This window comes from Cervus elaphus, chromosome 18, assembly GCF_910594005.1.
Source record: "Cervus elaphus chromosome 18, mCerEla1.1, whole genome shotgun sequence".
NCBI classification, from domain to species: Eukaryota; Metazoa; Chordata; class Mammalia; order Artiodactyla; family Cervidae; genus Cervus; species Cervus elaphus.
The window spans coordinates 112,513,242-112,541,132 of record NC_057832.1 but is presented as its reverse complement, the minus strand read 5'-3'; the positions used below and the strand labels follow the sequence as shown (position 1 = coordinate 112,541,132).

General features: G+C 48.4%; 1 protein-coding gene and 1 long non-coding RNA gene across 4 annotated transcripts; one reads left to right on the top strand and one right to left on the bottom strand.

Annotated features, from left to right (window-relative positions):
* Positions 1 to 1,889: 1,889 nt before the first annotated feature.
* LOC122674272 lies at positions 1,890 to 5,553 on the bottom strand. 2 transcript variants are annotated; one of them, XR_006334941.1, is made up of 4 exons: positions 5,284 to 5,553; positions 4,001 to 4,066; positions 2,694 to 2,882; positions 1,890 to 2,184 (listed from the first exon to the last, which is right to left on the bottom strand). It is a non-coding gene; the product is annotated as an uncharacterized LOC122674272 (long non-coding RNA). The 2 variants fall into 2 exon arrangements; XR_006334940.1 differs by having other exon boundaries at positions 2,694 to 2,823.
* Positions 5,554 to 5,835: 282 nt separating this feature from the next.
* Positions 5,836 to 24,680, top strand: TCAF2 (TRPM8 channel associated factor 2). 2 transcript variants are annotated; one of them, XM_043872459.1, is made up of 8 exons: positions 5,843 to 5,984; positions 9,043 to 9,676; positions 12,967 to 13,952; positions 14,218 to 14,315; positions 15,612 to 15,825; positions 16,159 to 16,398; positions 17,899 to 18,236; positions 21,366 to 24,680. In XM_043872459.1, exons 2-8 carry the CDS (start codon positions 9,054 to 9,056, stop codon positions 21,606 to 21,608), a joined length of 2,742 nt encoding a protein of 913 aa, XP_043728394.1. In that variant the 5' UTR covers positions 5,843 to 5,984; positions 9,043 to 9,053; the 3' UTR covers positions 21,609 to 24,680. The 2 variants fall into 2 exon arrangements, with proteins under 2 accessions (XP_043728395.1, XP_043728394.1); XM_043872460.1 differs by lacking the exon at positions 21,366 to 24,680 and having other exon boundaries at positions 5,836 to 5,984; positions 16,512 to 18,038.
* The last annotated feature ends 3,211 nt before the right edge of the window (positions 24,681 to 27,891 follow it).

Below are 27,891 nucleotides of genomic sequence, written 5' to 3'. Positions count from 1 at the left end.
TAAAGTAGCAAAAGCATACCTGGAGTCTGTGTAAATGTTTGTCCTCTTACCTTTTGAGAGCTGGAGGGCCCGGATTAGAGCATATAGTTCGGCCCGCTGAGCGGACCAGTGTGATGGCAGAGAGCTAGCCTCAACGATGGTTTCTTCCGTGACTGCTGCGTATCCCGACAATCCTCGTCCTTGTTTCACCAGGCTGCTGCCTTTGGTGTATAGGACCCACTCTGGGTCTGGGATTGGCTGGTCTCTCCAGTCAGGTCTGCTGGCATAAACTTCTTCTAGGATTTCCTTGCAATCATGTGAGGGCCCACCTTCTCCCACAGGAAGGAGAGTGGCTGGATTCAGGGCCTGAGAAGGCACAATAGTAACATGAGGGTTCTCACATAACAGTCCCTGGTACTGAGTAATCCGGGATGTCAACAGCCATTTATGGGGGTCCCCTCACAGGAGAGTGTTGACCTCATGCGGGACTTTTACGATCAAATCTTGGCCTGAAGTCAGCTTGGTGTAAGGCAACAGTAGCAGCTGCCCGTAAGCATCCCGGCCACCCAGTGGCAACATTGTCCAGCAGCTTCAAGAGATAAGCCACAGGTCTGTCCCACATCCCCATAGTCTGGGACAACACTCCCATAGCCACCTTATCCTTTCCAGTCCTGTAAAGAGTAAACGGCTTAGCAAGGTCTGGCAGGCCCAAGGTGGGTGCTGAAGTAATTGTACCAGGTTTGGGTTCTATTACCACTGGGACTTGTTTTGCAAGCCTGAGGGGGTTGTCTTCCTTCTAGACCTCAGGGAATTGTTGAGTCAACTCTCTCTCTCTCTCCACTGTTTAGCCCATCCAGTTTCCCTTCTGGAAGATCGTGCAACCTCCATTCATCTTGAGGGGTTACCAAGAGGAAGAGTAAATAGGTGGTTGAGCCCACTCAAAGAGTGGGTCTTTGATGGGGAGAAAAGGTCACTTGTGGCCCCAATTTAGACAGCAAGTCTCTTCCCAGCAAAGGTACTGGGCATTCAGGGATGTATAAAAATTCTTAAGTCCCTTGGTGTCCTCCCATCTGACATTTTCAGGGTAGGCTTGAGACACAAAGGCTGCATTTATCACCATCTGAGACCCAGCAGCCTCTGGATCTCTTGGTGTATAAAGTCTATAGGTCTCGCACAGTCTTTTGTAGAACTCAGAGGGTGATTTTCTTTCCCTTTGAAGCACCTCGTTGGGTTTTACCATACTCATAGGTTTTCGACCCTGCTCTTCAGACCTTGTAAAATAGCTGCCTGATATCTCTCCAGATGGTCCCTCACTTCCTCTGTGTTACAGTTCCAATCGGGCCTCTCATCAGGGGTGGCTGGTTCTGCCCACCGCTGCAGCTTTGCAGTACCCTCAGGTGCCATTTCTCTTAACCATTTTCTGGCCTCAGTTAGGATCCTGTGTCCTTTCCTCAGAGCCGAAAAGGGAGACTGGTAGTTGAATTATGTCACCTCGTGTAGGGCGGTGGGTTCGAATAGTCTCCATTAGCCTGATCACGGCTTGTGGATCCCCCGAGTACCGTGGAGCGTGTCTCTGCCAGTTTAATATATCCATAGAGGAAAACGGCTGGTAATAATAGGCTACAGGGGGCTGATGGTAATGCCGCATACGTCCTCAACTGGAGGCTGTTGTAGCTCTCTGAGGGGCATCTGTAGTGGGGTTCTTTCCCCCTGTTCCTTGGCGGAGCGCAGCCTCTGTCTAATTGCTGTGGTTTTTTTTGTTTTTTTTTTTAATTATTTTTTTTTTTTTATTAGTTGGAGGCCAATCACTTCACAACATTTCAGTGGGTTTTGTCATACATTGATATGAATCAGCCATGGATTTACACGTATTCCCCATCCCGATCCCCGCTCCCAATTGCTGTGTTTTCTTCCCCCTTCCCATCAGTACTCACGAGGAGAGGTGGATAAAATCTAGGAGATCTGGCTGAGGTGGAATCCTGGGGGCATTGATCAGAAGTCTCCATCGCTGGGACTGGGGCCTGCGGAAACGATGGCTCTATGATCTCCGGGAGAGCTGGCGGAGGAGCAGCGGCTGCTGCAGGAACTTCACATGGCCCTGGATCAGGCATTAAGGCGGACTCCGGTCCTCGTGGAGCACTCACTGGGAGGCGGCCATGTCATCATCCAGTATGGGGAAGGGGACAGCTCATCCTTGTCCAAATCCTGTAGAATTTCTTTTTTTATCATCAGTCAATTTCTGTGCCATTAATATTTTTCCCTTTCCCTTCTGGATACAAAACCTCGTCCAAGGAGGAGGGTCTTGAGCTAACCCTAGCCATGAACCAATATATGGATATTGATCCGGGTGTCCCAGCTCTCCTGTGACTACTGTAGACTGCTTCCACTATTTTTAAGTTCATGGTGTCCTCTGGTGGCCATCCTACTCCCACAGGGGGCCATTCGACCTCACAGAGTGTGTGGAGGTGGTTAGGCGTCTTCACCCCATAGTCTCCTCCAAATCCCTTCTTTAAATTTTTAATCATGCACTGCAATACAGTTGCTTTAGATTCATTTCCCCCCATCTTGCTTACCTTCTCAAACCGTCTTCTACTTTTCCTTTTCATTCTGTCTATGAAGTTCTCGGTACCCTATGTACTTCTGATATTTCCACTCAATGAAACATTTATATTGCCATTCTGCTTCCTTCCTAAATGGGGTGAGAAGAGCCTTACCTGCCAGACCCCAGAGGGAGAAGGGGAATCAGCATGTCTTCACCTGCCAGTTGGCATGGCCAAACCAGAACACCACGTGGTCCAAGACTGTTTCTCCCGTAACTTCTAAAATCCATTCTGACTTGGTGGGCTTCATCAGGTGTGAATGAAAACACAGATGGGTTAAACGTCCCACGTCCCAGGTCGTCTCTGGAAAAGCCAATTCATACTCACTGATGTATTCCCCTCCTTCTAGCCTGACAATTCTGAGGGCGTCAAGAATTTCACAGCAGATGGGACACCTCCTCAGGGAGGGCAGAATACAAGCACACAAAGACCAACTTTCTTCTAACGACCCCCTGGCGATGGCTTGGTAATAATTTTCCCCAAGACAGCGTGGACACCACCACCTAAGTGACATTCACAAATTTCCTTCCTAAGCTCTAACACATTCATCAACCTGTGTACCAAGCAATCACTGCTGCCTGCCTATTCCAGGCTCCTGTGGGTCCATGCCTCTTCTAGTCCTTCCCAGGGGGGTGATCAGGCCCCCTCTTCCACTCTGATGGGAGGGTTCCTCCTCACCTGAGCGCTCAGTTCCCCTGCTGCCGTCCACTACCTGCTAATGTGAAAGGTCCAGGCATTGAGAAGCAGAATCCTTCCAGAAGGGCAAGGCACCTTCCCCCCTCTAGATTTGAGCTGCAAGGCCTCAGAGTAGTCCCAAATGGGACTTGTCTCCTCAAAGTGAGGAGTTTCCCGGCCAATGCACCAAATGTTGTAGCCACGCGTTCCGGGAAACAAACTCACTCAGAAGGACAATGCAGATAGTGGAGTGCAGTTTATTACACCGGCGGGCCCAAGGCAGAGTCTCCTCTTAGCCAAGGACCCCGACCAGTTTTTCTGAGAACCTTATATACCCTAAGTGTACATGTCCAAACCCACCTCCCCAAATTCCCTGTAACTAGCCTGAACAAAGGAAAAGAAAGATACAATCAAAGTTAACCCATGGTAGTTAACAGTGGACACTTATCAATAGGCCTGTGGTCAAACCCCAATAAGCATAATAAAACTTATGATTCTATTCGGTTACACAGATAATCAGGGTATTCTTTTAGGCAACAGAGAGTCTAGGTACGAGCCCTGGGGCTCTTCCATCCAGGGGGTCTGGTTTTCCAGCTGGTATGTCGTTTCCATAGATACTGGGCATAGAGCTCAAAGTCCACAGTCGGCCCTAGATGGAGTCCTGCTTTCAAATGGAGCCTGCTCTGTTTCCCCCCTCAATGTTAAAGAGCAAAGAGTGAAAATGAAGTCAGTCAGCACTTACTTACCCGGTGTGTACTGAAGGCCAGGAGGCAGGGATGGAGACTAGATTTGGAAAGGGGTCCACTGGTGACCTTGGGAAAGAAACAAAGTGGTAGAATCATAAGCTGGATTTCAAAGTTTGAACCTCATTTTTGGCAAAGGAGAGGGTGACCTGCAGTGAAGAAAGGACATGTTCTATACAGAGAGGCAAGAAACAAAGTTTAAGAGGAATGGATACAGAAGATGTGGTGCACATACACCATAGAATATTACTCAGCCATTAAAAGGAATGAAACAATGCCATTTGTAACAACATGATTGGACCTAGAGAGTGTCATGAGTGAAGTAAGACAGAGAAGGAGAAATATCTTATGACATCTCTTACATGTTGAATCTAAAAAGAATGATACAAATGAACTTGCTTACAAGACAGAAAGAGACTCACAGACTCAAAGAACAAATTTATGGGTACAGGGGAGGGAAAGGATGGGGGTAGGATGGTGGGGGAATAGTTAGGGAGTTTGGGATGGACATGTACACACTGCTATGTTTAAAATGGATAACGAACACGGACCTACTGTATAGCACATGGAACTCTGCTCACTGTTATGTGGCAGCCTGGATGGGAGGGGAGTTTGGGGGAGAATGGATACATCATACATATGGCTGAGTCCCTTGCCTGTTCACCTTAAACTATCACAACATTGTCTGTTAATAGGCTATACCCTAAAAGAAAACCCAAAAAAAATTTTTTTAAAGAAATGGAGTTTACCCAAGTGTATCTTTATCAAAGAAGAAGTTAGAAATAAATTTTTTAAAATGAAATACAAAAAATTGAACTGGATAGGAAGATACTGGAGGAGGTATCACCTGTTTTACAAAGACTTGAGATCTGGTGAAGACCATGGCCCTGAGACAGAAGAGAATATGAGTAAAGTGTCAAGTACATGTGAAAATTCAATGAGGATGTGACATTAATGGATGCTTTTAAGTAATTTTTGTAAACAGACAGTCATGATCCTTTAAGAAAAACAGACACATCCAGTAACTCCATAAGCAGAGCAATGATTTACATGTATAACCAGTGTTAGCCCCGAAGGAGAGACAGGTTATAAAATAGGGATCTAAGGTCCACATCTTTACAATCACCCTCAACTACGCCCGCGTTGCCCCATCCCTACCGTCACTCTCTCCTTCTACAAACAAGACAAAACAAACAAACAGCAAAAAAATCCTTAAAAGTAAAAATAGTGTATCGACTGCGCAAAACTGCAAAATCAGATTCCCAGCAAATCTGGGCCTCTTTAACCTTGATTTTGACCTTCTCACTCCTCTTGGGTAGAAATCCAAGCCGCAGCCCCTCTATCACTTCAGCTGGAGTGGACGTGTCTGGTGTTGTTAACAGGCACGTTTCCTTGCCAGCAAGCACATCCCTGGGCAACATTCCTGTCTACAGTCCCAGACGGTTCTGATGGAGCTCCCTGGATCCCCGCGAATCCCTCCGGCGCGCGGTGCGCCGCCGGAGACTGACCACCAGGGGACAGGCCCTCAGCGCAGGAGCAACCCGGTGGGGGCAACGCGGAAGCCTCTGTTCTCGGGCGCCGCACCCGGGACTGGAGGGGAAGGGACCCTGATCCACGCGGGGCCAGCGCCGATCCCGGGTCGTGGGTCACGGTGTTGTTGGCTTGTCCGCCCCGAGTCTGGCTTATTGGAGACTTGGCTTGTGCTTTCCTCATCAAACGTGACAGCAACTTTGCGCAGCTCCCTCGCACACAGCAGGATCCTTCGTAGGGTCTGGGGAAGCGGGGGTTCTGACCCCCAGGGGTGTCCAGGATCAGGGATGCCCATCCCCGAGGACACCTCCCGGGTGCGGCGGGCAGGGCGGGGCCGCGGGGCGGAGGCTCCGGGAGGGACCCGCCCCCTCCCCAGCCTACAAGTCGGCGCGCAGGAAGCGCCTCCACATCCGTGCCTGCGCTGCGGTCCGCTCCCCGCACCCCGCGCCGCCGTAGCGTGAGTTCGCGGGTTGAAGCGCGTCAGTTGGGTGGGGTGGGTGGCTTCGGGGGGTGGGGAGGGCGAGGACCTGGGGAGACCGGTGCGCCCCCAGGTGCCAGATGCAGGCCGGAGATCGTTCCAGGTGGTGGGCAGTCGCGGTGTCTCTGGTCTCCTTAGGTTCACGTTCTGGTTTCCTCTCGCCGTTCCTTTCCCTATTTTCATTCGTCTCGAAACGCTTTCCTCTCGCGTCTTTGCATTTCTGGGTCAAGAATTTGACAGAAGATGTGTGGTTGTATGGGGGTGTGTTTGTGGATGCGTGTGCATGCATGCGAACGTAGTGACAGTTGTATGTAGTCAGGGTTCTGAGAACCTCTTTTTTCCTCATCTCCAGTTTTTTTGTTTTTTCTTTCCCTTTTTGGTGCTTTTCCTGTAAAACTAGGGAGGCTCGGATTCATGAGCTCGCTCGCTTGTCTTGTCAGAGGCTTGACCTCAGACTTCCTGACCTCTTGCTGCGCTTTTCCACCCCAAACCCACATACTGAAATCATTCACCCTCTGGCTTCATACTCCAGCTGGGGACTGGTACTTTTTTTGTGAAATCACTCTTCTGCGGGCAGTATTCAGAATAAGGCAATAGATGAGTTGTTTCGTCACTCAGTCGTGTCCGACCTTTTGCAACCCCATGGACTGTAGCCCGTCAGGCTTCTCTGTCCATGAGATTTCCCAGGCAAGAATACTGGAGTGAGTTGCCATACCCTTCTCCAGGGGATCGCCCTGATCCAGGGCTCCAACCCAGGTCTCCCACATTGCAGGCAGACGCTTTACAATCTGCGCCACCAGGGAAGCCCCTCAGATGAGAAGGATAGTTAAAAAAGAAAGAAAGAAAGAAAAGGAGCTGGAGTTTTATGGGGAATACTGGGCATGCTTAAGGAGCAAGCCTTTTAGAGAATTGGTGGAGAAAGTGAAAGGAAAAAAAGTCTAGTAAACTGTGGAAAGCCCAGACTCTGCAGGCTTAAAATCCAGGGGGAGGCACTCAGCTTTACCTGGGGGAGTGGATGAAACTGATGAGGAAGAGATGTGAGTAGGCTTGGGGAAAATTGTGGATGAGACTGCAGAATGCATCTTGAGGACAGAAACCAGCTTGGTATCCTCTGGATAGGAATGTAAATTGAAGGGAGTGGTAATTTGATAAGTGGGGAAAACAAGGGCAAATGGAGGTGGCTGACAGTATATGAAAACAGGAGGGAGGAGATGCCTTGGAAGGGAAGGGTTTGGTGTTGGTCAGTTTTGGTGGTTCCCCAAAGCCAAGCCTAATAGAAGGACCTGAGCACAGGCAGTTTACTTGGGAAGTGAGCCCAGAACTGCATAGTGAGGATGTGGAGAGGAGGAAACCCGGAAGGACCCTGTTCCTGCAAGGAAGGGCCTCTTGCTGAGCTGTTTACCACTGTGGGCAGCTGGAGCCCAATTCCTGGGGTAACTCCGTGAGGGGCTCCAGAATGCACCTAGGATGGCTCTACCCCAGGGGAAGCTTGCCCCGTATCAGCTCACCGCCACTTCAGGGCTGGCCCTGGACACTTGCTCAGGTGAGAAGGTCTCCCAGTGCCCAGGAGAGTCCTCCAGGGCAGTTGCTGGATGGAGGTGGTCTGGGGCACACAGCACACCTGCTACCTGGCTCTTGTCACTTGGAGAGGCCAGAAAGCACAGCAGAGGGACAGACACTCATGATTTCTGTTCTCCTTGCATACCTGAGACTGGACATTTTTATCTGCATTCTCTTCATCTTCCAAAACAATCCTCCAAGGGATGTACTATTCTCTTTATACAAATGGGAAGACCGGTGTATAAATAATTTATCCAAGAGGAGCTGCTCTGAAGGGAAAAATGAACTCAGTTTTAGGCACACCAAATTTTCAAAGTCCTGGTAAACCTCAGAATGCTCCCCTAGTAGTGGTGAAGAACTCCCTAGTGAGGGCAGACCTAATAAACTGGGAGGTGTTTCCCAATTCATTTAGTCAAAGCTACCAGAACAAATTTAGTTTCTGAAAGGTCAACTGACCTTTTTGTCCAGAGAAATAATGTACTGAGTCATCTCAGGTTAACTCTCACTTTGATCTTCTTGCTCCTGTGGAATCCAGCCCCACCCTCAAACCACTCAGGTTCTGCTCCTCCAGCCCCCATGGGCCTTCTCTCTGTTAAAATGCTCCCAGAGGGAAGGATGCGGGGAAGGGATAGTTTGGAAGTTTCGAATGGATGTGTCCACACTGCATATTTAAAATGGATAAACAGCTATTGTATGTCACAGAACTCTGCTCAATGTTATGTGGCAGCCTGGAGGGGCGGGGAGTTTGGCAGAGAATAGATACGTGTTTGCGGATACTTGAGTTATGTGCCCATCACTGCTCACCTGAAACTTAGCACAACACTGTTAATGGGCTCTACCACAATACAATGCAAAATAAAAAGTTAAAAAAAAAAATGCTCACTTGCAGCATTTCAGGTCTCAACTTAAATCTCAGGTCTCAGCTTCAATGTCACTCTCTCCTGTGGGCCTTTACTGTGACCCCATCTAAAGTAATTTTCTGGTTGCTGGATATCACATCACTGTGTTTTATTCATCTAACAATATTATTAATGGCTGCGTTTTATCTGCTTGCCTACCTAACTATTTTCCTTCCCCTACTCAAGTATTAGATTCGTGAAAGCAGGGACCTTGTCTGTTGTGTTCCCTGCTGAATCCCCAAGCCTTCTACTACTCGGGGAACCTAACAAGTGGTTTTTATCTGAATGCATTATTTATGTATTTATTTATGGCTGCATAAGGTCTTAGTTGTGGCATGTAGGATCCACTCTACCAGCTCACTATTGGGGCTCAAGGGTGGCTTGTGGCCCTGCTGCATGTGGGATCTTAGTTCCCAGACCAGGGATCAAACCTGTGTTCCTTGTCTTGCAAGGCAGATTCTTAACCACTGGAATACCAAGGAAGTGCCTGAATGCATTTAGTTTTCTTTCTTTTTTTTCCCCCACACGTTTCTTCATTTGTTCTGACCAAGCTGAGTCTTTGCTTTCTTCTCCTACAGCTCATTGAACCATGGCGACAACTCCTGCAGCTGCCTTTGAGGCCCTCATGGATGGAGTGACAAGCTGGGAGGTACCCAAAGACCCTGTCCCCAGTGAACTCCTTCTCACTGGAGAGGCCGCCTTCCCGGTGATGGTGAACGACAAAGGCCAGGTCCTCATCGCGGCCTCCTTCTATGGCCGAGGCCGCCTGGTGGTGGTGTCCCACGAGGGCTATCTGCTGGATGCCGGCCTGGCCCCGTTTCTTCTCAATGCGGTGCGCTGGCTTTCGCCCTCTGCTGGGGCGCCTGTTGGTGTGCACCCGTCCCTGGCACCCCTGGCAGACATCCTGGAGGGCTCCGGGGTGGAGGCACAGGTTCACCCAGAACCAGCAGAACCCCTGGAGGTTTACTGCATCAGTGCCTACAATGACACCATGGCTGCAGAGCTGATCCAGTTTGTGAAACGTGGCGGGGGCTTGCTCATCGGGGGCCAGGCCTGGTTCTGGGCCAGTCAGCACGGTAGTGACAAGGTGCTGTCCAGGTTCCCAGGGAACCAGGTGACCAGTGTGGCCGGAGTGTACTTCACTGACACCTATGGGGACAAAGACTGCTTCAAGGTCTCCAAGAAGGTGCCCAAGATCCCTCTCCTAGTCAGGTGAGTGGTGTTTCCCTACCGGGAGTCTGATGCATGTTCACAGTAAATCTGATCCTCCTCTTCATTCAGCTTCCACTTTAATACACGTGATTTTCTACTGCTTTTCAGAACCATGACAAAGAAAGGAAGAGACAGCTGCAATGCAGTGAGGCCCAGGAAGGGCTGAGTTCTCACTTTTCCTGCTGTCTGTGACCAGAGCAACAATCAGTCTGTTAGCAGTGCTTGTCTTATTCTTCAGTCCGTCTGGTGCCTGGGTTGGTGGCGGGGGATTCCCGGGTGTCTCAGACTGGAGCTATGCTAGGCCTGTTCAGTAGGAGAGCCGGGAGTCCAGACGGAGGGATGTCTGATGGGAACTGGAGCCTCAGAGAAGACACAGTGATGGCCAGAGGCGCAGCTTGAGGAAGACAGGTACCTTGGCTCCTTCCTGCCTCCAGGCTTGGCTGGTGGGCTGAACTGGAGTGGGGAGAGAAGACAGGAGTCAAGATTTCCATGATCAGATACTTTTAAGGACAGGTGTTTCCACTTAGGGAGCTGTACAGGACTAGGAAAGGAAAGATTAGAGGAGGTCAGAAGCTTTGGATATTTGTGGTTTTTTATAACTCTTTAAATCAGTGACTCACTGTGCGTGGCCACAGGTAGCAGAAGCCTTGCTATAGTGGATTGTTCTTGTAGCTTATTTCTCTCATGTGACGACGTCCAGGCAGATAATCAGGACTGTGGCATTAACTCCCTGCTTCACGATAACCCAGGTTCATTCATGCATATTCATTCATTCCCTCTCTTGCTCTCTCTTTCTCTCTCCCTCCCAATCTCCCTCTATCTCTGTCTCTCTTCCCCTTTACCACTTCCATGACCCATACCCCTCCCTATGATGATGCTTCACTTTCATCGTTATGACTACAAGATTGCTACTGTTATTTTTGGCAATATAATTACACCTTGGCGAAGAATAAGCTAGAATGAATATACCTGCTGCATATGTCTCTTTTAATGCAGATAGTAATATGTTTTCTGGGAGCTCTGACCATCAGACCTCTGTAATGTTTCAGTGGCCAAAGTTAGCTCACCTGGCCAACTCTAGCTGCTAGAGGGTTGGAAGGGCTGAATATTTTTAAGTGGGCACTGGCACCTCTGAAGAAGTCAAGATGCTGCTGTAAGGAAGGGCATGTTGTTCAGTTGCTAAGTTGTGTCTGACTCTTTGCGACCCCATGGACTGCAACACACATGGCTCCTCTGTCCTCCACAGTCTCCTGGAGTTTGCTCAGATTCATGTCTATTGAGTCGATGATGCTATCTAACCATCTCATCTTCTGCCACCCCCCTTGTCCTTTTGCCTTCAATCTTTCCCAGCATCAGGGTCTTTTCCAATGAGTTGACTCTTCGCATCAGGTGGCCAAAGTATTGAAGCTCAGCATCAGTCCTTCCAAGAAATATTCAGGGTTGACTTGTTTAGGAATGACTTGTTTGATCTTGACTGGAGATCAGGCCAGTCAAGGAAGGGCAGACATATATTTAGAAAGCAGCTAGCAGTGTCCTCAGCCCCAAGGCCTGGCACACTTAGACTTGGTTCTCTCTGGAAGGGTTGGGAGGTGAGGAGTTATTCAGAGAAGCAGGGTGGATCTGATTCATTCCAACTTCTCTTTAAGTCTTAGGGACAAACAGGTAAATCTCACCAACTAATTCCTCTTAATACTTCCAAAGGATTCCTATCCAGCAAACTAAACCTGTTTTCTTGTTTTTCTTCATCTACACCTACATTTTTCATCTCTGCCACGGAATCTGAAGTATCTTTTGTTTTTGTTTATGTTTTGAAAACATAAGCATAAGGTACCATTATCACATCTAAAAAGAAGTAATAATTTCTTAATGTCATTTTCCATTTCCATAATTGTCTTATTTTTTCAGTTTTTTGAATTGATCTTTTATTAAAACCCAAATATTTTGATAGCCTTATATGACTTCTATGTCTCATATAATACTGAGTTTCCTTTCCAATTCTGTTTCTCTCTTGCTGTTTTATTTTTTTAAGGAAACTAGGTACTTTGTCCTGAATAGTTTCCCCATAGTATAGAATGTGTTTCCTTCAAAACAGTCTGTGTTTTGCTGACTGAATCCCTGTGGTGAAGTTGAATAAATTACTTTGTTCCCTATATTTCTTATAAATTAGAAGTTTGACCTAGATTCTACGTCAGAGATTGGCAAACTATGGCATGTGAGTCAGCCCCCTGTGTGTGTTTAGTTCAGTTCAGTCACTCAATTGGTGTCCAACCCCATGGACTGCAGCCACGCTAGGCTTCCCTGTCCATCACCAACTCCTGGAGCTTGCTCAGACTCATGTCCATAGAGTCGGTGATGCCATCCAACCATCTCATCCTCTGTCATCCGCTTCTCCTCCTGCCCTCAATCTTTCCCAACATCAGGGTCTTTTCCAATGAGTCAGTTCTTCACATCAGGTAGCCAAAGTATTGGAGTTTCAGCTTCAACATCAGTCCTTCTAATGAATATTCAGGACTGATTTTCTTTAGGATTGACTGGTTGGATCTCCATGCAGTTCAAGGGACTCTCAAGAGTCTTCTTCAACACCACAGTTCAAAAGCAGCAATTTTTTGGCAGTCAGCTTTCTTTTTCTCAGTACCAAGTAGTAAATGCAGTCATCACATTTAAGTGACACTTTTTAAAAAGAGTGCGTGCTAAGTCACATCAGTCATGTCTGGCTCTTTGTGATCCTATGAACTATAGCCCGCCAGGCTCCTCTGTCTATGGGATTCTTCAGGTAAGAATACTGGAGTGGGTCGCCATGCCCTCCTGCAGGCATGGCAGGATCTTGACCCAAGGATTGAACCCCTATCTCCTATGTCTCCTGCATTGGCAGGTGGGTTCTTTACCACTAGCACCACCTGGGAAGCCCTTTAAAAAGAGTGTATAAATCTTCAAGTGTAGTGTGAAGAGTTTACTTGTAACACATTCCTAGATCAGAGCTAGCATGTGGAGAGGGGGATTTGATATTCTATACTGCCTTCTTTACAGAAATGTTACTCTGAAGAATAGATCTATTTTTTAACTTCATTCATTTCTATGTTCAGTAATAGGTATACCTCGGAGATACTGTGAGTTCAGTTCCAGACCACTGCAATAAAGCGAGTCACACAAGTGACTCAAATCTCCAGTGTTACTAGTGAGAGTGAGAAAACTGGCGCGAAGTGTGTAACCTCTGTACCCAGATTTCTGGATTCAGTGAGCTGGTCACAGTGGTTCCCCATCTGACTGCAGCCCCTCTGCTCCTTTTCTAGGTGTGGGGAGGACCTCAGACAGGATCAGCAGCAGCTCCTGGAAGGGATCTCGGAGCTCGACATCGGGACCAAGGGACTCCCCTCGCAGCTGCTGGTGCACGGGGCCCTGGCCTTCCCCCTGGGCTTGGATGCCTCTCTGCACTGCTTCCTGGCAGCTGCCCGCTATGGCCAGGGCCGGGTGGTCCTGGCTGCCCATGAGGGCATACTCTCTGCTCCCAGTATGGGAACCTTTTTACTCAATGCTGTGCGCTGGCTGGCCAAAGGCCAGACGGGCAAAGTTGGGGTGAATACCAGTCTAGAAAAACTGCACGCCCTGCTGTCAGAGCACGCACTGGAGTGCAGTCTTGAGCCCCATCTGACGAGTGACGTGTGCGTCTACTGCTGTACCGCTTACAGCGACAGGGAGGCTAAGCAGCTGCAGGAGTTTGTGGCCGAGGGTGGGGGCTTGCTGATCGGGGGCCATGCCTGGTGGTGGGCCTCCCAGAACCCCAGCCGCTCCGCGTTGGCTGATTTCCCCGGTAACGTCATACTCAACAGCTTTGGCCTCAGCATCCTAGCTTGGACCATGGACCCGGGCTGTTTCCCAGTCCCTTCCGCCGACAGCCTGAACTACCACTTCCGCAGGGCGCTGTCTGAATTCCAGGCTACCTTGAACCTCAAGGGTGGCAACTTGGAGAAGAACTGGCTGGCGAAACTGAAAGTGGATGGAGCCGGCTTCTTCCAGATTCCCGCGGAGGAGGTCCCTGCCTATGCCTCCCTGCACCGGCTCCTGAGGGGGTGGCTGCGTTGTTCAGGGTTCCCAGCTGTGAGCCGGGAGAACCCGGTGGCCGGCGACTCCTGTGAGGCGGTGGTGCTCTGCCTGGCCACGGAGCTGGCGCGCTCTGGCACTGACTGCTCCAAGCTGGCACAGGCGCTTGGAGCCTGGTCCTGCGGCTCCGACCTGTACCTATCAGAACACGCAGTGGAGATCGATGCACGCAACCCAGGTAGGCCACCAGGGACCGGGGCAGGGCAGGCAGGGGGATCGTGGGCTCCGTGGGGTCTTGCAGGGGCTGAAGGTTCGGTGGGCCAGTTCCTTCCTCCATCAGACACTTTCAGGGAGATGGGACTGGGGTTCTGCTCAGGGCCTAGATGGGTTTCAGACAGGAAGCATGGATGAGCTGAGGTGTGCAGGGCAGGGCTGCACATCTAGGAGGCGCTGGGAGACACCAAGTGGGAGAAGAACTCAGCCTCTGCTGTGCCTTTTGTCAGGCGGCGGTGATGCCTGGGTGAGTATGGGGCTGCACCTCCCAAGTGGACAGTTTACAGAAGTCTCCGTGTGTGAAGCCACAGCTTGCGCCGGCCTGAAGGTAAGGCTTGGACCCCCGCCACTGCCTCACGCTTTCATTCTCATCCAGCTCACCGCTTTTCTACCAGAATGCAGGAAGGCATCGTCCTACCCACATTACAGATGAAGCAGCTAAGTTTCTGGGTGCCTAAGGGAGTGACTCCCTGGGGAAGGGAATGGCTACCCACTCCCAGTAGCCTGGCCTGGAAAAATCCCATGGACACAGAGGAGCCTGGCGGGCTGCAGTCCATGGGGTCGCAGAGAGGGGGACACAACTGAGCGCTTGTGTAGAGCGCCTCACAGCAGACCCGGTCCTCTAAGACAAGCCCTCAGCGCTCCACCTTCCGATGGGAATGCGGGGGAAAGGACACCTGACATATTCTGAGCCTCAGGCATTTCCCCGCACGGCCTTTCTGGGTTTTACGTCTTTATCTTCATCCCTAAAGGGTGTGCATAACCCCGTCGCTCACAAAAATAGACCATGATGCCAAATTAAAATTGCTCCTGCCTCAATTCTGAGGGCCACTTCCTACCACGTTAGGGTCTCTTGGGGGTCAGTCTCCCCTCTCGCACTCACTTGCAGTAACCCTGAGAAAAGTGGTCCCAAGGCCTCCAGACGAGATGCTCTCAATCTGTCTGAGCAGGATGGGAGGCCGGGATGATCCCACATCCCGCATCCCACTGTGTCTGAATGGGCCTCCTGTCTGTGCATGAAGGGCGGCCAAGGATTCCCTTCTTATCCCCGGCATCAGAACCACCTCAGGGGCTTGATCCCTGGTGTAGGAGCCCAGGTTCTGTCTAGTACAGAGGCACCGTGAGACACTAGTCAGTATCAGCCTCAGGGTTATGTCTGGTCTGCCTGATGGTGGTCCACTGTGCTGGTGGTGGTGGTGGTTTAGTTGCTAAGTCATGTCTGACTTTTGCAATCCCATAGACTGTAGCCCGCTAGGCTCCTCTGTCCATGGGATTTTCCAGGCAACAATACTAGAGTGGTTTGCCATTTCCTTCTCCAGGGGATCTTCCCAACCCAGGGATCGAACCCGGGTCTCCTGCCCTGCAGGCAGTTTCTTTACCAACTGAACTACCAGGGAAGTCAGTCCACTGTGGAGCTGTTTAAATCCCTAGAAATATGATTCTACGTACCGTTCAGTGCATATGACTTTTAGAGTGCTACCATCTCATGGTCTGCATGCACCACTTACAGAAAGGGGAGGCTGGAGTTTGCTCAGTACTCTCCATCACACAGCCCCACACACAACCCCACACCCACGGCCCAGGGAACCAGCTCCGCCCACGCACGGTGCAATTGCCTTTCCAGTTACAGATTGGCTGCCACACCGACAACTTGATGAGTGCCAGCAAGCTGTGTCGAGCCCCTGTGGTGACTCACCAGTGCTATATGGACAGGACCAAGCAGTCGGTCTCCAGCCTCTGGGGCGGCCTTCTCTATGTCATCGTGCCCACGGGCTGTAACCTGGGGCCCGTGTCCGTCACCATCAAGAGGGCTGTGCCTGCCCCGTATTACAAGCTGGGTGAGTGGACTGCACGTGGCGGGGAGCAGGAGAGCGGGGGATGCTGTGTAGTTAGGGGCTGGTTGCCAAGGAGCGGAGGCGAAAGGATTGGTGGACAGAAGGAGAAGGGACTGCTGGAGATGGCAGTGGGGGCAGGAATGAGAACTCCCTGTGTCCATGGAGACTTCAGGGCAGAACAGAGGGGCGCGTCTGGGGGCCCAACCTTCTCTGAGCAGCATGTAGACGTGCATCGTAATCGTTCCATATTTCGGTGTCCTCCTCCTGGGGTTGCAGTTTTTCAGCTCAAGGGAGGTGGAGGAAGTGGGTGACAGGTTCCATGATGTTTATTCCCAGGTGAGACATCCCTGGAGGCGTGGAGGAGCTGTGTTCAGGAGAGCCCGGCTCCCTGGGGAGAGCTGGCGACAGACAACATCATCTTGACGGTGCCGACTGCAGACCTCCGGGCCCTGGAGGACCCAGAGCCCTTGCTCCGCCTCTGGGACAAGATGATGGAGGCTATAGCCAGGCTGGCGGCCCAGCCCTTCCCTTTCCGCCGTCCAGAGAGGATTGTTGCTGATGTGCAGATCTCAGCCGGTAGGTGCTCCAGAGGGATGCTCCTAGGGGGTGGACACCATTCCTTTACTATTTTGCATTTCTTTGAGCCTGTCATTTTCTTTCTTTCATTCTTTCTTCCTTCCTTTCTGTAGTGTCCTTGTCTGGTTTTGATATCAGAGGGATGACAGCTTCCTAGAATGGCTTTGGGTGGATTCTGTCCGCTTCGGTCTTTTCGGAGAGTTTGAGGAGGATCGGTATAAATTCTACTGTGTTTGTTGTTGGGTAGAATTCCTCAGTGAAGCCATCCAGTCCTGGACTTTTTGTTTGTACAGAGGTATTTTTCTATATATCAATTCTGTTTCACTTCTAGTGAGTGGTCTGTTCAAATTATCTGTTTCTTTTTGATGCATTTTGCACAGGCTGTGTGTTTCTAGAAACTCGTCCAAGATACTCATCCATTTCTTCTTGTCCAGTTTGTTGGCATCTAACTGTTCATAGTATTCTCTTAGGAGTTTTTATACCTCTGTGGTATTTCTCCTCTTTCATTTGTTACTTTGTTGACTTGGGTCCACTTGCTTTTCTTGTGAGCCTGGCCAGAGTTTGTTTGACTGTCCTTTCAAAAAAACCAGCTCTTCGCTTTATTGATCTTTTCCATTGTGTTTTGACTCTCTATTTTAGTTATTTTCTGCCTGGTCCTTGTTATTTCTTCCCTTCTGCTGACTTTTATTTTGCCTTTTCAAATATCCAATATGTGTAAGGCAGAATTTTACCGGTAAAGTGAGAGGAGAAAAATACATTGAAGACATGGAGATGAAATGATGTTTACATGCAAAAAAGGTAAATACTGTTCACCTACAGGGTGAGAGTTCATAGAAGGGTGGAACAGTCTCAGAAAAACTGGTACTAGGACTTCAAGACGCTGGTGAGGGTTGTTTCAAGGAGAGGTTAAAACCTCTGAGATACCTCCTTCAACCATAATTCAGATTGGCAATGAGAAGAGGGGGTAAAAAGATTTATACTAAGTATTTAGGTTTAGAGAAAAGAAGAACACCTCTTGTTTAAAAAAAAACGGGGGGGGCGGAATGCAAAAAATTCCTTTGGCCCTATTTTGTAATCTTTGAACAAAGGGCAAGATTTTCATTGTTAAAAATCATGAATTTGGACAACAGTGGTTTCTACAAGAGAAGGAATAACACTGCCTGGCCTCAAGGATCTCAGATTCGGACACAAGACCTAATGTTGCAGACTGGCACGCAAAGGAAACTCACATGAAAGGAACCACTGATTTGTAATGAGAATGGCTATGTAAAGAATTAATATTCTTTGGGGCCAGAGAAAGCGGGAGGCATAACTCCGGAGTGGAAGTCTGGGAAGGAGGCTGGGCACTCTTTGGACCAAGCTTTCTAAGTCAGCAGGGAGATTCTGGAATTATCAGGTGCAGGCAGGATGGTGAGGAAATGTTACCCAGTGGAGAGGAACGGAGGGAGATGGGTTTGGGTGGACCCTCCCCCGTGCCTCATTCTCCCTTTGTGTTCCCAGGCTGGATGCACTCGGGCTACCCCATCATGTGCCACCTGGAGTCCGTGCCGGAGCTCATCAATGAGATGGCCATGAGAAGCCAAGGGCTCTGGGGCCCCGTGCACGAGCTGGGGCACAACCAGCAGCGGAAGGAGTGGGAGTTCCCCCCGCACACCACCGAGGCCACCTGCAACCTGTGGTCGGTCTATGTGCACGAGACGGTCCTGGGCATCCCCAGGGCTCAGGCCCACCCAGCTCTGAGCCCTACAAAACGGGAGAATAGGATCAAAACACACCTGGAAAATGGAGCCCCTCTGCGCAGCTGGGAAGTGTGGACAGCTCTGGAAACATATCTGCAGGTACTGAGCAGAAATTCAGGGAGATTGGGGCCCCCAGTCCCTCCATCATAGGGCATCCCAGATCCCAGGAGCTCGCCAAGTCCTTTCCACCCCCACCAGCCTGCCCACCACTTCCCCTGGCTGCATGGTGGTGCCTCTCAGGTCAAATATCTCTAAAATGCAGATAATGACACCTCCCCTACTCACCTCCTGTGCTTTTGTATATGTAAGAGAAAATGACAGCTATTATGAGAAAAAAAATAACTAGAGAGACACACAGTCTGTGGGTATATTGGTCAAGAGCAGACGCTCTGAGTAAGACACCCCTGAGACTGAGTCATGTCTCTCCCACTCACTGGCTTGTCCTTTGTTCCCTAATGAGTGCCTCGGAAATGGTGATTGTCTTGCTTTGCTTTCCCTCAGCGAGTGAGTGTTGCATCCCTTCATAGTGTTAGGGGCAACTGCATCACAAGAAGACCTCTCAGGAGGTAACTCTGTCCCCGAAATTGTCAGGTTTCCACCACCCACTTGAAGCCAAAGTGTCTTCAAAATGAATAAGTAAATAACCAACCCGACAGAAGAACACCAAAGTCTCAAAGTGAGTTGATTTCCTGTGAAATAAGCAGAAATCCCTTTCCCCTCTCCCATACTGCTTTGAAGTTCACTATTTTCAAGCTGTGAAAGCCACTCCCCAGTCAGATCTCCTGTTCTGTCTACCATGACCCTCTAAATAATGGTCATGGCTCACATTTCACAGCCACACTGAGTTAGAGTCTAAGCATCCTGACCAACATCACACATTTAAATGATAGGCCCAGAACCTGCGGTCAGGAGTCAGTGACAAGCCCAGGCTTTTGCACTTCCAAACTCTCGCTTTGATTTTTCTTTTTTCATTCATTTTCTGAAGATCTGAGTGAGAGACAGCCCCAGTCAATGAGATAACTGCGTTGCATCAGATCTGGAGTCTTCCAGAGCCAATCTGAGGGTTGCAGGGAAGCAGAACCCACATGGTAGTTGCTGCTGAAGTGTCAGGCAAAGTCCTTATTCCGCTCTACCTGCTGACCTACTCACCATGAGTCTCATTCTGCAAAATCTACCTGCTGACCCACTCACCATGAGTCTCATTCTGCAAAATCTACCTGCTGACCCACTCACCATGAGTCTCATTCTGCAAAATCTACCTGCTGACCCACTCACCATGAGTCTCATTCTGCAAAAGCTCTGGGGAGACCTCTCGTCCTGAAGTCCAAGACTTGGTCTCAGGACAGATGGGCACCTTCTGTTTTCCCGACCTGCGGGAGGTCTTCTCCCCGTCTTTCCTCCTGCTGCTGCCTTAGCACAGATCCTCAGCATCCTCCTCTCTGCTCCGAAAGCCTCTTAAGTTTTTCCCCCATCTTGCTTCAACCACCTTCAATCCACCTTCCACACCAACTCCAAAATAATCTGAATATTCCATGTTTAAGTCCCTCAAGTGTGCTCCTTCACATTCAGAAGAAAGGGGGAACGCTTAGATGGGTGTCGCAGGCCCTTCATCATCAGACTTTCACCAACACCTCCAGCTCTCAGTTTCCCACCTCCTGGATTATCCTGCAGTTTACCGAGCTGCTCCCCGCTGGGAACGCATCTGCCAATTCCGCTTCTGTGTCTCCCCATGCTTCCCCTCCTGCGACTGAACATCTTGTCTGTTTCCTGTCACGTCACCTGTCTGAGCTCGACTCTCCTGTCCTCTTCTCCTGACATCATCTGGACAAGCCCACTTCTTTTGTGATTCGTTCGCTTACACGTCTGTCTCTCCGGTTGACCAGTGACCTCCGGAAGGACAAGAGCCCTTAATCATTTTTGCCTAGCGCAGTACCTGACACACTGCAGATGTTTCATAATGTTATATGTGTAATAATATGTTCAATGTGGTGATATGTTAACAGAGATGAGCAGGAGGACTCACAAGGCCATGTCAGTGAGGACACAGCCATGAGATCACAGGGAAGCTGATCAAAGTGCACCTGTCCTTGCGGTTTCATACCCCAGACTCAGAGGATTCTCCTCCACAAAAAGGGGAGATCTTGGAAACGCCAAGATTGCTGCTAGCTCTAAATTTCTATGAAAAGTGAAAGTGAAGTCGTTCAGTCATGTCTGACTCTTTGCGATCCCATGGACTGTAGTCCACCAGGCTCCTCCATCCATGGGATTTCCCAGACAAGAATACTGAAGTGGGTTGCCATTTCCTTCTCCAGGGGATCTTCCCAACCCAGGGATCGAACTCGGGTCTCCCACATTGAGGGCAGACTCTTTACCATCTGAGCCACCAGGGAATCAAAAATTTCTATAATGTTAGCAAATAAGAGTTTCCCACCCATGGCATTCAGGTAGGTTCTTCCCTATGAATTACGAATCACTTGCGTGTCGAACCACTTGTGACATACCTGCTTCTTTCTTGTTTTGCTCCATAGGCAGTGTCCTATAGAGAAAAACAGTAGCCTTGAAAATAGTCACAGGTCTGAGGTGGCTGAAAAAAAAATAAAACACAAAGATTTTATTATGTCTGAAAAATATTGTAAGTTCCCAGATTTGGGGACCGATTTCCATCTCAGTCAAGCTCAAACCTGTCTGATGCCTAAATTGAAAACACTTAGGAACTGAGAATACTGTGTTTTTTTTTAATTAAAGAAATTACAGATAATGGAGATAACTCTCATTTGTTAAGGATTTACCTCTTTTTAGCAATCAGGTTCCTTGTGTGGCCCCCTACTAGATTCAAAGAGTACAGGGTTTGTGACCAAGAAGTGGAATGAGCCAACATGGTCACATGATCATGTTTATGATCAGAAGTAAGATCGGGAGACAGGGTTGTGCTGGTAGTAAAGAACCCATTGCCAATGCGGGAGATGTAAGAGATGCGAGTCCAATCCCTGGGTTCAGGAAGATTCCCTGGAGAAGGAAATGGCAACCCACTCCAGTACTCTTGCCTGGAAAATCCCATGGACAGGGGAGGCTGGTGGGCTACAGTCCATGGGATGGCAAGGAGTTGGACACAACTGAAGTGACTTAACACACACACAGAAATCATAGGAAATGAGATACACTCGTGAACATGTATGCTGCAGTCTTTCACAGACTTATACCTCATTCTGCCCCTTCCTCCTTTTCCAGCTCCAGGAGGCCTTTGGGTGGGAGCCATTCACCCAGCTCTTTGCTGAGTACCAGACCCTCTCTGACATCCCCAGTGACAACCCTGGCAAGATGAACCTGTGGGTGAGGAAGTTCTCTGAGAAGGTGCAGAAGAATCTGGCTCCGTTCTTCAAGGCCTGGGGTTGGCCTGTCGAGAAGGAGGTGGCTTCCAGCCTGGCCTGTCTGCCTGAGTGGGAAGGAAACCCCATGAGGGCGTACCTCTAGACTGAGATGTAAACAGCGGGCACCCAGCAGTGTGTGTTTGGAACGGGGGTGACCACGAAGGGCGGGGGTGATCACTCGCCCACTCCACCTCCCTGTGTTTCTTGCCTAGTGTGCCCTGAGCCTGAATCCTCCTTTGCTGCCTGTGCTCGGGAAGTCCTTTAAGGTGCTAAGACAAAACAAAACCAGCTTTCTCAGGAAAACACCGCTGTGCTTCTTCTCTGCCGCTACGCTCGCTGCCACTCAGAGACTTGCTTCACCATCCTCGCCCTCCTGCAGAGGATGTTTCCTTGAGTTTCCGCAAGCTCTTGGCTTCTATTTATGACCAATAATTTTAAAGACTCTGGATTGCATTATAATCTGATATCACTCCCTCACCCCAGCTGGCCCTGAAGAAACCTCTTATCTCCAGCTCTCAGAAGCTTTCTGGTTGTAAGAGAGACAGGCTGCTCTGATGGAGATGGCTGTGAACCAGCTTTGGTTCTATGGAAAGTCACTCAACAATCTGTGCGTGTGGATTCTTATTCGCGACATGGGGATAAAAATCTATTGTTTGATGATGGTTAACTGCAGGAGTTGGTGATGGACAGGGAGGCCTGGCGTGCTGCAGTTCATGGGGTCACGAAGAGTCGGACACGACTGAGTGGCTGAACTGAACTGACTGAACATGTTTGAACACCACCTGTGTGTACATAAGGCAGCTCTTCAGCTATCACCAGGCCTGACAGTGACCTGTCTGCCCAGTTTGAAGTGGACAGCCTGCAAACTGAATCTCCCTTCAGAGTCTACCTCACTGAGATTTGCATTCCGTCCTTGAGTGAGAGTATTTAGTGAACAAGAGTGCTGTGCCCAGACGTGGTATCAGTGATAGTCTTCAAGATCCTAGCCCATCCTATGTGTCCTTTCTCCTGCCTCTGGAAGGATGCTGGGGTGTGACTTCATCCCAGGAATGGTGTAAACTCAAATGAGATGGTGTGAACTCAAGCTGGAGGTTACAACACTATTGGGGTTTGGTTTTCTTGGTTAGTTTCATCTTCGAGTCCTTTTGCTCCAGCCAAAGGTAAAAAATCAGCCCTACCAAGTCCATCAGCCTGTTGGTTCTTGGCACAGAACAGGCAGCTGGGTCCTCTGGTCACCATGGAATCAAGGCAGAATCCTCAGCAGCAGTGCTGAGAGGGTCCAGTGGAACAGGATCCTGAGTGTGCAGACCGAGTTAACCACACTCACTGACCGCCCCGCAGGCCAGCATCCCCCGAACCTTCTCATCATCTCATTCCAGTCCCTCCCGGCTCTCTGGCTGGGTGGAGTTCCAGTTAGAGATCTACCTCCAGGATTAGCGGCATGGACACTGAGCCATTTTCCTCAAGCTTGGTTTTTAAACCATAGTTTTGTTCTCGGTATCACTCCCTGAGTTTTGTTGAGGACACAGTGGCCCCTCAGGCAAACAGACCTGGGGAATGTCTTTCTCTGAAGCCCCTCAGCACATCCTTCTCCCAATTTGAGGATAATTTCCTTTTGTTTCACTCAAATTTCGTCAGGTGCATTTCTGATAGAAAAAAAGCTCAATAAATATTTGTTCTATTATACAGACTGAAGTCAGAAAGAGAATAAAACCAATATTGTATACTAACACATATTTGTGGGATCTAGAAAATTGTATTAGTGAACTTATTGCAGGGAGGCAATGTAGACACAGACTAGAGAATGGATTTGTGGGCACAGTGGGGGAAGGAAGGAGGCAAACGAATGGAGAAAGTAGCACCCACATATGTACACTATCAAGTGTAAAATAGATAGCTGGGGAGAAGTTCCTATAGAACGCAAGGAGCTGAGTTCAGCGCCCTGTGATGACCTAGAGGGGCAGGATGGAGGGAGACGGGGGAGGTGATGCATGCATAATTATGGCTGATTTGCATTGTTGTATGGCCGAAACCAGCACAACCCTATAAAGCAATTTTCCTCCAATTAAAAAATGAAATGGGAGAATAAATCAATAAATATTTGTTCATTGATGGAACAGTAACGGCATCTAATACATAATGAATAGTCTTTATGCCCCAGGCTTGGTGAGAGGCATTTCCTATGAGTTATCTTGTATAATCTTCACCACAGACCTCTTTAGGTTGGTAATATCATTACCCCACTTCATAGACAAGAAAGGGAACAGTTAGGGATGTTAAATAACTTCTGAAGTCACAAAGCCAGTAAGAGGAAGGGTCAGGGCTTGACTGAAGCCCATAGCAATGACAAACTCGTGGAGCTTTTTTCCATGGATAATTTTCCATTTAGAAGAAAGTTCACCTAGAAAAATGGAAGTTCAACAAGGTTTGGACTTATCCATGCACTTATCCATGAATTTTTATTAAATATCAAATTTAGCCTCCAAAAATGTGTCGCTACCTAATCTTCCAGTTGTCCCAGAATGTGCTTAGCCTCCCTATAGAGCGAGAGAAAGGATTTGAACCCAGGCAATTCAACTCCAGAATGGGTGTTCTTAGCCGTGACGTTAAGGATGAGTAAAGGAGTGGATAAAGCTGGGTTGAAGAGGCTGCCATAGAGACAAAGACAAAACCTGAATTTTCTCCAGCTTCTCTGGAGTGGAATCTAGCACCCTTCTCCTTCCTACAGGAAGACTGTGTCTCTGCCGCTGTTTGTAAGTTCAGAATTCGTTGTGTGTAACTGCGACACTCCGAGTATTCTGTATTCCAGAGCACACTTGCTCTCAAGGATGTCAATGCAGTTCTGGTGAATTGCTGATAAATGCCACTTGCTGGGAACTGTTCTAAGTACTTTTTGTTTGTGTATGCTCACAACAGTCCAACAGAATAAGCACCATGGCTGTCTCCATTTTTCAGGGAAGGAAGCAGAGATACAGAAACCACACTTCCCCCCTGAAAGTTGCACTCAGGACCCATGTTTTTAGCAAGCATACTGAACGATATTACTGGGTCTGCCACAACCTGCAGTTCTGCTTGCATGGAACTGTGTGTATGGCTACTGAATCACCACATGACCAGATGAAAACTACCAAAACTCCCTGTTTGCTGGGCAGGAATTAAACTCAGACAATAGAGAACAGACAAATGGCCACAGCAGGGGCAGGAGAGGGTGGGACGAACTGAGAGAGTAGCATTGAAATAAAATGCATCACCACGTGTGAAATAGATAGCTAAGGTGAAGTTACTCTACAACGCGGGAGCTCAGCCTGGTGCTCTGTGACAATCTCAGAGGGCAGGATGGGGTGGGAGGGAGGTTCAAGAGGGAGGGCACATATGTATGCCCATGGGTGATTCATGCTGATGAATGGCAGAAACCAACACAATATTATAAAGCAATTATCTTCCAATGAAAAATAAATAATTAAAAAAAAAAAACACTACCAAAATCCAAACAGATTAGTTACTGAAATAGGAATTGTTTACCCATAAGGGTCATTCAGGGGCTTCCCAAGTGGCACTAGTGGTAAAGAATCTGCTTGCCAATGCAGGGGATATAAGAGAGAGTTTCGATCCCTGGATCGGGAAGATCCCCTGGAGGTAGGCATGGCAACCCATTCCAGTATTCTTGCCTGGAGAATCCCATGGACAGAGGAGCCTGGCAGGCTACATCCCATAGGGTTGCACAGAGTTGGACTTGACTGAAGCAACTTAGCACACACGCACACAAGGGTCATTCATCCAAGCCACACAGCCCTCAATATCAAGACCCTGCCCTACCTAGCCTGGAGGGTTCTAAAGAGCCATGCTTCATGTAACAACTTGGTGGTGTCCTAAGAGGAGGCTCGTCTTAAACTCAGAGCTTTTATCTAAGTGACCTTTGCTCACTCTTAAGGATACCCGAACTTCCATCCTCATTTCTGAGAGTCCTTGGACAAAGCACAAAGCCCAAAATCCTATAGGTTATTAGATCCAATATCTGAAATATCCAAACTTATAGAAAATTGGATAACTTACAAAGGAAACAGATCACTGTAGGATTATTAAAGAAAGTAGGATAAAAAGGACCATACCTCTATCTTACCCCACAAGCATAATATGGCCAACAGATTAGAAGGATGGGTGGCTAATTTCCAAAAAAATTTAAAGAATTAGTGATTGGTCACACTAAATGGAACCATAAAACCTCATCCTGTGGTGAATATTGTTGAAATGAAATAATGAGCAATGCTAACAGGAATGAAAGTGATTCCTATCTTGAATAAATCTGATTCTCTGCTCACTCTTTGTCTCCCCCTTGTGGTCACCTAGAAAACCTTGCACCTCCTGTGAAAGTGAAAGCTGCTCAGTCCTGTCCGACTATTTGCGAACCCATGGACTATGCAGCCCCTGGAATTCTTCAGGCCAGAATACTGGAGTGGGTAGCCTTTCCCTTCTCCAAGGGAATCTTCCCAACCCAGGGATCAAACCCAGGTCTCCCACATTGCAGGCGGATTCTTTACCAGTTGAGCCACAAGGGAAGCCCAAGAATACTGGAGTGGGTAGCCTATCTCTTTTCCAGGGGATCTTCCCAACCAGGAATTGAACCAGGGTTTCCTGCATTGCAGGTGGATTCCTTACCAACTGAGCTATGCACCTCCTGACTATCAACTATAACAGTGAAATTATTCCGATGGAGGCAAACTCAGTTTCTGTCTTAGTTTTAATTTAGAACACATATTTATGTGACTTTTCCCATGTAGGGACAGATTGGTCAATATGGTCTTCACTTTTAATATCCATAAAAAAAATCAGCCAAGTCAATTTGCTTGAATGGAAGCAAATTCATCTACTGTTTAGCTCACAATGTTGTTAAAATGGATTTAGATTCTTGGCATACAGAAGAGTTATTACCTTTATCAATTACACATATGAAGTTTTAGTTAACACATTACATTTGTGACTTTCATAAAATAAATGATTATTAGAGCAACACAAGGTCCTTCTCAAAATATACATTTGGGCCCTCAGTTCAATTCATTCGCTCAGTTCAATTCAGTCGCTCAGTCATGTCTGACTCTTTGCAACCCCATGGACTGCAGCATGCCAGGCTTCCCTGTCCATCACCAACTCCCGGAGTTTACTCAAACTCATGTCCATATAGTTGGTGACGCCATCCAACCATCTCATCCTCTGTTGTCCCCTTCTCCCCCCACCTTCATTCTTTCCCAGCATCAGGGTCTTTTCCAATGAGTCAGTTCTTCAAATTAGGTGGAGTTTCAGCATCAGCATCAGTCCTTCCAATGAATATTCAGGACTGATTTCCTTTAGGATGGACAGGTTGGATCTCCTTGCAGTCCAAGGGACTCTCAAAAGAGTCTTGTCCAACACCACTATTGGGGCCCTACAGATATCTAGATATTCTATACCACAGAGAAATATCCTCCAAAACCAAACATTACCTTTCTATCACATTTTCTCTTCTAAGAAAGAAGTATTAATATATATAAAATAATACAAAGGTTAGTAGCCTTATAACTAGAGGTAGCCCATTCAAGATTTGGGCAGGCTTCTCCAGCCTAATTCTTGGGGACCTGCATAAATTAGTGACCTCCCACTGGCTTTTAGGCCAGCAGGGCTTGTGTACAGGAGAGCCACAGGGCTGTAGGAAACAGGGGCTGCTTTAAAAGCTCGTACAACATCTCACATGTTCAGAGATCCAGCACAGAGGTTTCTAGTGAGGCTGAACAGCTTGGCATGTATTAATTGGACATTTAGATTTTGCTTTTTTGTTTTTGCTTTGAAGTGCCTGTTTTATTCTCATGCATTCTTCTGTTGGATAACTCTGGTCAGCTATTAATATTTATGTAGCTGATAGCTTCTCCCACTCCGGGTTGCTCTTCTTAGGGTATCTTTTTTTTTTTTTTCCCAAACTTTAAACTTTTAATTTTGTACTGGGGTATAGCTGATTAACAGTGCTGTGTTAGCTTCAGGTGACCACTGAATGGACTCAGCCATACATATACACCTATCCATTCTCCCCCAAACCACACCTCCTATCCAGGCTGCCACAGAACATTGGACAGAGTTTCATGTGTTACACAATAGGTTTTGGGTATCTTTTGATTTTTGTTCAGTCACTAAGTTGTGCAAAACTCTTTGCGACCCCGTGGACCGAAGCACGTCAGGCTTCCCTGTCCTTCACTATCTCCTAGAGTTCGCGCAAACTCATGTCCATTGAGTTGGTGATGCAATCCAACCAGCTCATCCTCTGCCGCCCCCTTCTCCTCATGCTCTCAATCCTTCCCAGCATCACGGTGATTTCCAGTGAGTCAATCATATGGCCAAAGTATTGGAGTTCAGCTTCTGCG

What these genes read in the sequence shown, in the direction of transcription:
- TCAF2 (XM_043872459.1), top strand. Translation starts at nt 9,054, where the DNA reads ATGGCGACAACTCCTGCAGCTGCCTTTGAGGCCCTCATGGATGGAGTG. An exon ending in GATCGATGCACGCAACCCAG is followed by an intron (nt 13,953 to 14,217) that starts GTAGGCCACCAG and finishes GCCTTTTGTCAG; the next exon opens with GCGGCGGTGATGCCTGGGTG. An exon ending in TGATGTGCAGATCTCAGCCG is followed by an intron (nt 16,399 to 17,898) that starts GTAGGTGCTCCA and finishes TTGTGTTCCCAG; the next exon opens with GCTGGATGCACTCGGGCTAC.